Consider the following 12364-nt stretch of genomic DNA (forward strand, 5'->3'; position numbering starts at 1 on the left):
CTGTGTATAGATTACCGAGAACTCAACAAGGTAGCTATCAAAAATAAATATCATTTGCCTCGGATTGACGATTTGTTTGACCAGTTACAGGAAGCTCGAGTATTTTCAAATATTGATTTAAGATCAGGATATCACCAGCTGAAAGTCAAAGCTGAAGACATTGAGAAAACTGCCTTTCGAACCAAGTATGGACATTAGGAATTTTCAGTCATGCCTTTTGGATTTACTAATGCACCAGCAACATTTATGGATTTGATGAATAGAGTCTTTAAACCATTCTTGGATGATTCTGTTGTTGTATTTATTGACGACATCTTGATCTATTCGAGAAGTAAAGATGACCATGAACAGCATTTGAGAATAATTCTGCAGACACTTAGAGAGAAACAATTGTCCGAAAAACTTAAAAAGTGTGAATTATGGATAGATAAGATTACATTTTTGGGGCATACTATTAATAGTGATGGTATTTTAGTTGACCCGCATACAATGAAAGCAATTATAGATTGGCCTACTCCTTTTTACGGAGATTTGTCAAAGACTATCCAAATATTGCTATGCCATTGACACAATTGACTCGAAAAGGAGAGGCATTTGTATGGACAAGCCAAAGAGAATCTGTATTCCAAGAGTTGAAAGCAAGGCTGACCACAACTCCAATCCTAACTCTACCATCAAGTATTTTGGGATTTGTAATTTTTCGTGATGCTTCTTACAGAGGGTTGGGTTGTGTTGTAATGCAGAATGGCAAGGTAATTGCTTATATTTTAATGCAAAATGGCAAAGTGATTGCTTATACATCCCGACAGTTGAAACCATATAAAAAGAACTACCCAACACATGATCTAGAACTCGCCGCTATTGTCTTTGCTTTGAAAATCTAGCGCCACTATTTATATGGGCAAAATGCAAAGTATATACAGATCACAAGAGCTTAAAATACCTCTTTACCCAAAAAGAGTTAAATATACGGCAAAGGAGATGGCTTGAATTGATGAAAGACTATGTGACCTGCAAATCCATTATCACCCGAGGAGAGCTAATACTGTAGCCAATGCACTAAGTAAAAAGAATATGGGGAATTTAGCTTGTTTGCTTACAGATCAAAAAAAGCTTCTACATGAATTTGAAAAGCTTGAATTGGAAGTGGTACCTTATGAACACGATTGTTTATTGACGGCAATTTCAGCACAGCCAACAATCATAGAAGTGATCAAACAAAAGCAGGGGAATGATGATTTCTTTAAAAAGATTTTCGATGAGATCGAAATCAAGCCTAGACCGGGGTTTACGATTAAGAATTAAGTATTGCTGAAAACAGGGCCTACTCATAGTGGGTTAGATCGATACTAGTCAAAAATTGTTGAAAACAAGGCCTACTCACAGTGGGTTAGATCGATACCAGTCAAAAATTGCTGAAAACATGGCCTTCGCTCGAGCGCACACTAGGTTGCTCGAGCGGTCCAACAATATGCAAAGGGTTTGCTCGAGCGCACACTTGATCACTCAAGTCGTCTGTAAAGACTGCAAAAGTACTAGATGCTCGGTTTTTACGCTCGATAGTTGCTTGAGCCAAGCATTGAACAAAAGTGGGTTCGCTCGAGCGCACACTTGGTCACTCAAGCCAACAGCCAAATGTCTGTAAAAAAAAAAAATGATGCCATCCATATTCGCTCGAGCCACGGTTCCTTTGCTTGAGCGAACTGTGCGAATTTTGGGTTTTCTAGATTTGTGTTTGGAGTTCAAAACCAACGCTCTCATGTTCAAAACCAACGCTCTCATGATCTCAAATCTTTTCCAATTCTTCAAAACAAAGCTTCTAGACATGCATGTAACAAACTCAACTCTTTTCTTTCCAAAACATGTTTATATGAAATATTGAGTGTAAAACCATGAAGAACTTCAAGATATAACCCAAGTAAGGCCCATTCATGTATGAATTTTGAAGAAACTAAGTTCAAAAGTAAAGAATTATGCATACATGTACACAATTCACTCAAACTCACTCATTCTTGATGATTCATGCTCATTTCTTCCAATTACATGCAAATGGTCCTACAATTTGATGAATTCATCATCCTATATGGATTAATTTCATGAATTATGGCCAAAGAGCATACCTAGAACTTGAATTAGGCGTTAGCTAAGCTAATCCTCTGCAATTCCTCTTGAACTCCATTAAACTCTCCTTCTCTCTCTCTCTCTCTAAGATATTGAAATCTCACTATAGCTCTCAAAGATTCTGCTCAAAAGTGGTTCAAAATGAGCTTCTAAGCTTGATTAAGCATATATATAGGGTGATTAGTGTTAGGCTAATTAACTGTGGTTGTGACTAATTAAGTGGGCTTGAGTCTAATCAATTATACTTAATTATTCTAATTATTTTTATCCGAATCAAATTTTAATCTAACTCACCATATGCTGCTAAATATTCCAACTAGTCCATTAGGGTCCTTAATTTCGATTTCTAAGTCAACAATTAAACAGATATCTCGCAAACAAACATATAAGTATCAAATAAACACATAAATAAGTAATTTATGCTCATAAAATATTATGGAAAAAAATAGTGCGAAAGTCAAGATCGTTACACATAATATCCTGCATATGGCAGACTATAGAGAAGTTCGAACTAATTAATTAGATTACCATATTAAAAAAAGTTTATCAATTCCTCCTCATAATCCCAACACAATCCAAAAAGACAAATAATCTCAAGTCTAATAGTGCTAAACATGCTAATCTCATCCGGTCAAGTCTATCCAAACACACATGGCCTAAATTATTTCATTACTATGATGAGATTCATTCCAACATGTCTGTACTAGGCTCAAATTGTTTCATGCTATCGATTGTCAAGCTGTTGCCTTTTTTAATAAAGTTGGGTTTCAAGTCCATTTTGAGTTGTTCTCTATATATGTATTTATTATTTCAAAAGTAGTGAATTACCCAAAAAAAAATTCAAAACTGGTGTGACCTTGCTATGACTTCCACCACATTAGTTGATGAAGCCAAGCAGATTCACCATTTTTTTTTTTTTTTTTTTTTTGGGTACAACGGAAACAATCAGATTTACCAATCTGATGCCCACTTCCTAATTATTAATCTAGTTTCCCAACAATTTAAAAAACACAAGCATGTTTAGAAAATAGTGTTACTAATGAAGAAGTTAGCACTATAAGACAAAAACCGCTACAAGGGGATATTTATGAGAGCATAAGTAAATTAAGAACTTTGTTATAAATTCAGCTGTGTACACATCAAATTGAACCAACCACATCCAACAAAAACAGGGACCAATTTTAACCTACTGCAGTCTCATCTTCTTCACGAGATTCTTGTGAACTCCATTCAGCGACTTCTTTTCTGACATCAATAATTGCTTGTCCTGAGCTTTTCTGCTGTTAACAAACTCTGAAAAAGACGGGATTGGTGGTAGACTAATATCGTGGGAATTGCTTTGCAATGCAATTGAAGAAGTTTCTGATCTAACACTGCCATGGATTTCTTCGTTACTAGTTTCTATTAGAGACTGATCCAACAAAGCCAATGATGTTGACGAGGAATTTTCATCAACACTAGTGTTTTCAGCAATAGAACTGGTACTAGAGCGGAGCCTATTTATTAATTCTGTGGAATTTGTGGTTGAAAGCCACCTCACCGTACTTGCTACTTGCGAACAATAGAATGATTTCCCAGTCTTACCATATTTCTTGTAGCACTCGTTTTCAAGGAAGGAGACTGATGTTTCCAAGTCAATCCTGCAAAAACAAATGGTCAATTACCAGAAACTAAATCAAATCCAAGGATGCAATTCCAAAAAATTTACGAGTTAAATGGGGATAGAGAAAGTTCGCATACGGTAAGTTGCTGAGCCGCTGCTGGGTTTGCTTAAGAGCATTTGATAATCTTTGCTTGCTTGTCTCTCTCAGCGTTTCGGATATGGCATTCTTGTCGAGTTTGTTATTCTATTTGGAAGAACCTGAAGTTAGTGGCTGTGCAGGCAAAAGTTCCAAGTGGCTAAAACTACTTGCAGCAATGAAGATTCTCATTATCAAGGGGGCAAACCTAAAAAGTGCACAAAAGATGGACAATAACACTTCAAACAGAGTGAACATCCAAGCTCTTTGAGCTAGGCATTGCAAACTAGTTGGGACTACATTTGAGTGGAAAATATCTAACATGCAAAAGTTCTAACCATAATAATTTGTGTATCAAGGATAATGGAGTAGCAATACAACCCATCATTACTTATTGAAAGGGAAGTATCTTAACAAATGATAACAATATAAAATGGATATTTTTTTATGGGGAAATAAGAGTACCAAAAACTGTTATAAGATGTTAAGTTTCTCTTTAGTTACAAAATTTAAGGCACAGGTTCTTTAGATACTGATGCTCTATTTGATTCATTGGAATGAGATGGAATGGAATGGTGAGTCCTTCAGCTTTTTCATGGAATGAACATTCCCTTAAAATGGTGAAAAATGATTCCATTTGTAATACATTTATCATTATTTTTCTAGTCTAACCAAACATGGGAATGAATATTTTGATGGACTAATCATTCCATTCCACTTCATTCCAGTAAACCAAACACTACCTAAGAGTTTATAGGAGAGATATATAGTAAATAATCTCTAGATATTTAAAAAGTTTGAGTGAATAGTTGTGTTGATCCCTACATATTCATGTCCACATCTCTTGTTACGTTATAAATGACCCTTGACAAGTCACATATCCGGTCTAATGGAAATTTCACTATGCGCCACAATTTTCTTTATCACATTAAATTATGTGACTGGTGCTTCAGTCCCGTAGCTTGTTGTCAGTTCTCCAGGAAGATACTAGATAAAAATAATTTCTTAATCAACCTGTTTCTCAGGAATTTTATTCCGATAATAATTCTCTTCTTCACGCTGCAACAAGTCAATCTTCTCATTTAGTCTCGGCTTTGATGGTAAGCTTGACCGAACTAGGCTCTTCACAACATCAATGGCATCTGGCAGTTTAAAAACTCAATTAGCAAGAACAATCAGATGTTGAAGAGGAAACACAGAACAATTACAGTTCTAAGCTACACAGATCACAACCAAACTAGCAGTCTCAGACACATAGAGAGAGAGATGCTCTTTGTTACAAAATCCAGACTGATTTACCATCAGAATCAGATATATCTTCCTCAGAGCCACTTGCTTCATCACGGTTCCAAAATTCTGATAGTTGTTCTTCATTATTCATATTTGAGGAGCTGAAACAGAAAACCAAAAAATAAAAACATTTACAGCAATATCAATATCAATATCTGATATGCCTACTAAAAGCTCACTGTAGAGGTACATGTGTTTTTTTTCAGATTTGTTACATCTCTATTCTGGCAGCCCCCAGTGAAAATGGTGCAACGTGTCAACCTCGTGAGGTGATGTGGAATAATAACAACTTTCCGCACGCTTCCCTCCAGTGTATGCTGGCAACGTGTAGGCAAACATAGCACCCTCAACTCAGCCCCAGCACTAAAAGCATGCTTCTGACTGCTGATGGCACCACTTTGGCCGGGGCCCTCCAAAGGCCAACACCTTGATGCCATACATATTTGTGCCCTCCAAAGAGTTCACAGTTTGCCTAAGGAGTTACTCTTGCAAGTGCACCAAAGGGCCAAGCAACCACCAACCAGCCCCAAGGCTGTGCAGGAGCCCAACGTGCGCACACGCACACATGTGCACCAGCCACCCAGCACCCTGCGCGCATCAGCCTGAGCCCATCAGCATGCACACACCAGCCAGCGTGTCACGAGCTGACAATTCGACTTCAGGTCATTGGCATGGCGCCCCAACATGGCAAGTTGGCCCCAAGTAGTACAACGCATGCCCAACGCCTTTGCGTACCCGCCTGCCAATGCTTGCATGTTGGTGGGCGTCAAGCAAGCCTTCGGTAGCATTTCTGTAAATTCCTATTATTAAAATTATTGGATTATTCTATTATGACTCCTCAAACATGTGGGATGTTTCCTTGTGCTAATCTGCAAAGGGCTTAAGATGCTATTATAAGGGGGAATGGTGTGCTACAGCCTGCCTCTCCAACCTATGGCGGGTTTCAAATGGGCATTCTTTGAGCAACCTAAGGGCAAGCTCTAACATACTATTGAGAGTTGTGATTGGTCTTTATGTGGGTTTGGGAACCCCATGGACAGTGTCATTGAGAGGCATTAGTACCAACACTGCGTGCTATTTCCTAACGGGAGGTTCAGGCACACACTCACTATGCCGCTACTTATTGCATCGTCCTGGACCGAATGGATTAGGCTATTGAGGCAACCATCATCAAGGCCTTGTGTGCCAACTTGTGAACATTGGCTTGGATTCAATTGTGAACACAAGGGTCATGTAGACTAGCTAGCGGTTTGGTGACAACGCCGTAATGCGTATTTGAATGACATGAAGCGTTGCCACCATGTGAGGCACATTGTGCAGAGCTTGTGGAAAGGCAGAATGCTAATTGAGGGCTATGGACATATGTTGTCATGCTCATGTTACACGCTAGTGCAACTCCTTAGGTGCTCAATGACCCTTCGTGGATGGTTTAGCATGAGGATTTGAATTGTGGTCCCATATGCAACCTCAGTCATCTATGGCTATTCGAGACGAGGGCAACAAGAGACCTGATTCAAAAGAGGGAAAGCTTGTCAACTAGGTTGAGGGTTCTAGATTAGTGCACAGTTCAGCAACAATGTGTTGGGTTAGGTGTGAGTCATGCTGACTGTAACACCCAAGCCATGCATTGCATTCATGCACCCATTCATCTTAGAATTCTCTAATTTTGCATTGTATTGCATAGGTGATATGCTAGCTTAGAGAACAAATTAGAAATATTGAGTATGAATAGGAATGCCTTTGATGGAAAACTTGGAAAAGATTGTGTTTGGAAGAAAACATAAGGAAGCTAAAGTGACTTGAATAAAGAATCTTAGTGTAGCATTTTGATGAACAAGCGTTAGGGGAGTGATTTTGAATGAATATTGCACACTTAGATGTTTTAAGAGGGGCTTAATGATCTTAATCTAATAAGTAGAATCTTTTGAGTACTTTATTAAAAATTAAGAGGGATTAACAAAAGTTAAGCAGGATTAATTAAGCTTAAGTGAGATTAATTAGACTAATGATGATTAAGAACTAATCTTGGTTAATTAGAACTAAGCACACTTAACTAAGCTAATGGAGTAATTAGTGAAACACTTAAGTTAATTAATATCTTTGTATAAAACAAAAGAGAAGCTAGGAGAAAGCATAATGAGGAGAAAAGAAAGAAAGATTCAAAGGAACCTCAATTTTATCTTGTAGAAATCTAGGAAATTCACCAAAAAGGTAGGAAATCCTATTCTCTATCTTGTGTTGTTGTCTTGATCTAGCTAGAAAATCATTTAAGATAGCACTTGAGAGATTGAAAATAGAGTTTTGGAAGAGGGTTTGAGGAAAGAAAATAGAATTGAGAATTTTTTGTGAAAATCATGTTTTGATTCGTTGAACTTTGGAATTTCTTGCATACAAATGTTTTTCTATACATTCTACATCATTTGTACACATTTTAGAAACCCTAGAATCATGTTTTGAGACTTTGAAAATGAAGAAATGGAAAGAGTTTGAAAAGACAACAGATTTGAAGAATTCTTGTGAGAAAATTGTGTTTTGATTGTTTAAACTTTGAATTCTTTTGCATACTAGTGTTTTCCATGAATCCCATAACAATTATTCATGTTTTAGAACTTAAGATATCATGTTTTGAATGTTTGAATGAAGAAAAATGGTTGAAAAACACCAAGAACACCTTCAGCACCGTTTTGCCTGCGCACCACCGCACGTGCGGCCAGCTCTTCCGAACGTGCAACCAACCCTCACCAGCCCCAAAAACATTCTGCGCCAAACTGCACCTGCAGCTATTGGCCACCGCACCTGCGGCCAGCTTTTCCGCACCTTCCTGCACATGCAGCCAACAGGGCATTTGCTCGGTTTCATCCCTTTTCGCTTGTTTCGAATCACCGGACCTCATTACACTCAGCAAACCTCATTAAACTCTTTTGAGACCTAAAATGGAACTAAGGTTTAGAAACAGACTTAAAGTGTGAATAGTTCGAAAAGAAAATCGAAGTTAAGATAGTCTACTCGATTCGCATTTCATTTCATCAATGTTTGTGTTCTTGTTTTTGTAGGTCAAGGTCATGTGGAGTACCCTTGTACAAGAGCCATTGTGAGTAATATTATTTGTAAAGTTATGTTCAAAAAGATTGTTTGGTAACTCAAAGATATATCATGTTTCGTGAAATCTCTATTTTGCTTCGGAATGAATGAATGTCCTATATTTTTTGTATGAATCTATTAAATGGCATCCTTAGATAGTCCTAGCCATTGGATGACAACTGCATGCACCGTTAGTTGTTGAGATCTCATGTGCCACCCGAGGATGGGTTGTTTAATCGGTATCCGGGCTGGTTATTCCTATGTTATGTTCTGATGGACGTACCATGCTATTATATTTTGAATATGAATTGTTCTTGTGAGAGATGTTCAAATGTTCTTCAGAAATGTGATATGATATTATACTTCGCAAATGGGATTGGAATTCATTCATTTACCCATTTACTATGATATTATTCACTGGGCCATGGCTCGGCCTTTTTTCTCTATATATATGTAGGTGATGGCAGTAAAGAACTGAGTTAGACGGAAGTTTTGTTTTGAAGAGTTTTCACTTTGTTAAGTTTTTTTGAGACTTTTGTACCTTTGTAAGGAGAGTATGTTGAGTTGTAATGGTTAGTATGAGTTTTGTATATCATGGTTGTAATGTTTGTACTTTTGTGCCTATGTACATGATGTAAATTATTTGGAATATAAAAGAGGCTTGCATGTCAATTTCATATCTACTTATGCACTGCTCTAATGAACTCAATGGATTAATAAGGGGATGTCTCCGCTGTTAAGCCCCGACATATTCTTAGTCCATTCTTTGATTCACTGAGTTAGGCCTTTGGTACTGGTCAGTTACCTCACTATCCTATAGGGGCGGGATGGGGTCGTGACATTGACACAGGACGCCTTGAATGACATGGACCTTAGTTGGGGCGAGCACCTTGCTCAAGGGCAAGTTTGGTGCCATGAAGTGACATGAGCCATGTGTGATGCACTTGCGGGCATTTAGTTGACTTGTAGCATGGAAGCTGGAGCTTCCTTGTGGGAGTTGTTCTTGCTAGACATAGCATTGGGCATGCATTTGGCAAGATGGGTCAAGTTTCAATACTCAATACTCAATGGGGATACTTGGAATGTAATCAAAATCTAAATCTTTCTTGCGTCTTAACTCCTGTGTGTAGATGGCACCATGTGTGGAGTACATGCTGACTGGAGGGAGTTGGGGTGAATATCCATATCACCGTTGTGAAGAGGACAATCATGTAATGTGGTGGTAAAGTCAAGATGACTTCTGCGCCAAGGGGAGCGTGCCTTGTGGGTTAAGCATGTGGACTTTATTTGTGCTTTGAGGGCACTCGCCAAGAGGGCTTGCCAAGAGTGGCATTCAAGGACATCATCTTACCAGTGAGCCTGGAAGATGGATGTCAGGCTAGGAGGGCCTTGTGATGCCATTAGGTGCGGATGGTTGGCTCTTGTCCCACACCTTTTCTAGAGGTGAATCACACTTCGGTTGGTTGGCATAGTGGATAAGGGCATCGTCGTCTTTGGAGATAAGAAGAGATGTGATGCCACGACATGTTTTCTTTGGGAAGGGATCCCAAAGTTGGTGTATGCATGGTCAATAGGAGCATTGCTTCCTCAACGATGGAAGAATGTCATGCTATGGCATGCATTGCATGGTTGTAGTCGATGGGAGTGTCGACACCTTTGAGTGAGGGGGGGTGTCGCGCTGCGACTTCCTCATGCCAGGTGTGTGCAATTTCCCTTCACTCATAAGGTTTGCTCGGGGGGAGCATTACACGGTGGGGCATTGTCAATAGGGACATCGACTCCATTAGAGAGAATGTGAGATGTCGCGCCTCGACATGCTTTGCTCAGGAGGAGCATTGCTTAGAGTGAGCATAGAGTTTGCTCGGAAGGAGCTTTGTTGGGTTGGATTTGCGCTCAAGAAGGAGCGTCATTTTGAGTCACTTGCATGATTTAAAGGAAGCAGTTTGGGAGTTCATCTACTCAGGAGTGGAGCTTTGGAATGGAGGGTGTTCATCAGAGTGGGAATGGTCTTGGTTAGATGGGGTGCATCTGAGATTATAATGTTTGCTTGGCCAAAAGGAGTTTTGGATGTTAGTGTTAGGCTGCTAACAGGAAGGTCGGATGAGCCGATAGGAATGCAATGCAGAGATAGCTGATGGGCTACATCAACGAGGACGTTGATGGTTGGAGAGGAGGAGAATATCACAAGCTGACAATTCGACTTCAGCTCACAACTCTTTCACAAGCATGGTGCCCAAACATGGCAGGTTGGCCCCAAGTAGTCCAACGCATGCCCAACACCTTTGTGCGCACGCCCACCCATGCTTGTACGTTGGTGGACGTCAAGCAAGCCTTTGGTGGCATTTCCGTAAATTCCCATTATTGGAATTTGTTGGAATTTGTTGGAATTATTGGATTATTCTATTATGACTCTTCAAACATGTGGGATGTTTCCTCGTACCAATCTGCAAAAGCCTTAAGATGATATTATAAGGGGGCATGGTGTGCTATATCTAGTCTCCTCAACCTGTGATGGGTTTCAAATGGGCATCCTTTGGGCAACCAAAGGGCAGGCCTCTAACATACTATTGAGAGTTGTCATTGGTCTCCACATGGGATTGGGAACCCCATGGACAATGTCATCGATGGTGCTGATACTATACACTATTTCCTAGCAAGAAGTTCAGGCACGCACTCACTATGCGACTCGTTAAATATTGTGGTGTCGTCTCGGATAGAATGGATTAGGCTATCAAGGCAACCTTCAGGCCTCATGTACCAACTTCAGAACATTGGCTTGGGTTCAGCCGTGAACGCAAGGGTCCTGTAGCCTAACTAGCGGTTTGGTAACAACGCTACTGTGCGTGTGATCATTTGAAGGGCATGAAGCATTACCATCATGCGAGGCACATTGTGCTGAGCTTGTAGGAAGGTGGAATGCTAATTGAGGGCTATGGATATACGTTGCCATCTATAAAGCACGGACACCTCTCCAGAGGTAGCATATGGGTGGCTGACACGTGTCAGACACGTGATGGACAAAATGTCGAACACTCTACGGAGGGTGTCCCCTTTTTTTTGAATTTTTCGTAGTGCACGCTTCTAGAGAGAGAGAGAGAGAGAAAGGGTGAAAAACCTGTTAAAGCTCAAGAGGGTGCCCCAGATCAAGGAATTTCATTCTTTGCTTCATTTTTCTTCTTCTTTCTTAAGTTGGCAGGTCGTCTCTTCCTCTCTCACTATTTGTCTCTCTGTGTGTTATTCACAGTTCCACTCTCTCTCTCTCTCTCTCTCTCTCTCTCTCTCTCTATGTCATCTCTTTGTTTATGTTTTTTTATATCTTTTTTTTTTAACCCTATTCTTTTTTTTATTTATACTTCAAACCTTATGTTTTTCCCTTCTTTTTATTTTTTCCATTTTTTTTGGGTATTTTGGTTCGCTGAACCTAAACATAGAACAAATTATTTTTATTTGTAAAAAAAAAAAAAAAAAAAAAATTCAATTTGTCAAATGTGTTTATTAATTTTATTATTTTGTTGAATGTGTTTATTAATAATTTTTTTTAAAATTTTTGTTAGTGTTATTTTTCATTTTTAATTACCTTCCCAATGATTTTTTTTTTTTTTCAATTTTAGACATAATAAATAAATAAAATTATATATATTGAACGTGTTACCCGTTTTTTGAAAATTTGCATGTCTGCGTGCCCGTCCGTGTCGTGTCCATGCATCATAGGTTGCCATGCTCAACACCTCGGGTGCGCAATGACCCTTGGTGGATGGTTTAGCATGTATGAGGATTTGATTGTGGCACACATGCGACCTTAGTCATCTATGGCGCAACAATAGACCCAATTCGAAAGAAGGAAAGCTTGTTAGCTAGGTTAAGGGTTCATCTCTTATGAGGCGAGGCGTAAGCCTTAAGGTGTTGAAGCGTAAGCATTTTAAATTCTGAATTTTTATATCTAGTAAATATTTTAAAACAATAAATAAATACATCAAAATTAAATATAAAGGTGTAAATACTTTTTTGTTCAAGGTCCACTACAGAGAAGGAAGCTTTGCTTTATTGAAAGTAAAATTGGTATTATTAACTTTAGTGATTGAGCTTCTCACTGAGCATTAACTTTGTGTTTTTTCTTGATTGGTCATTTACTT

The 12364-nt window shown here is 38.9% G+C and overlaps 1 protein-coding gene across 1 annotated transcript in view; it reads right to left on the minus strand.

Moving 5' to 3' along the window:
- Nucleotides 1-3140: 3140 nt before the first annotated feature.
- Nucleotides 3141-12364, minus strand: part of RECQL3 (DEAD/DEAH box RNA helicase family protein) — a 47716-nt gene continuing 38492 nt past the window's right edge. Inside the window, exons 17-20 of the mRNA XM_082869116.1 lie at nt 5160-5251; nt 4875-5002; nt 3862-3968; nt 3141-3761 (exon numbers count right to left, since the gene is read on the minus strand). Coding sequence (XP_082725242.1) covers nt 3308-3761; nt 3862-3968; nt 4875-5002; nt 5160-5251 — 781 coding nt within the window. The 3' untranslated portion in view covers nt 3141-3307. The remainder of the gene's footprint in view (nt 3762-3861; nt 3969-4874; nt 5003-5159; nt 5252-12364) is intronic.

Source organism: Camellia sinensis, chromosome 5, assembly GCF_055761805.1.
Source record: "Camellia sinensis isolate YWXY chromosome 5, ASM5576180v1, whole genome shotgun sequence".
Taxonomy (NCBI): Eukaryota; Viridiplantae; Streptophyta; class Magnoliopsida; order Ericales; family Theaceae; genus Camellia; species Camellia sinensis.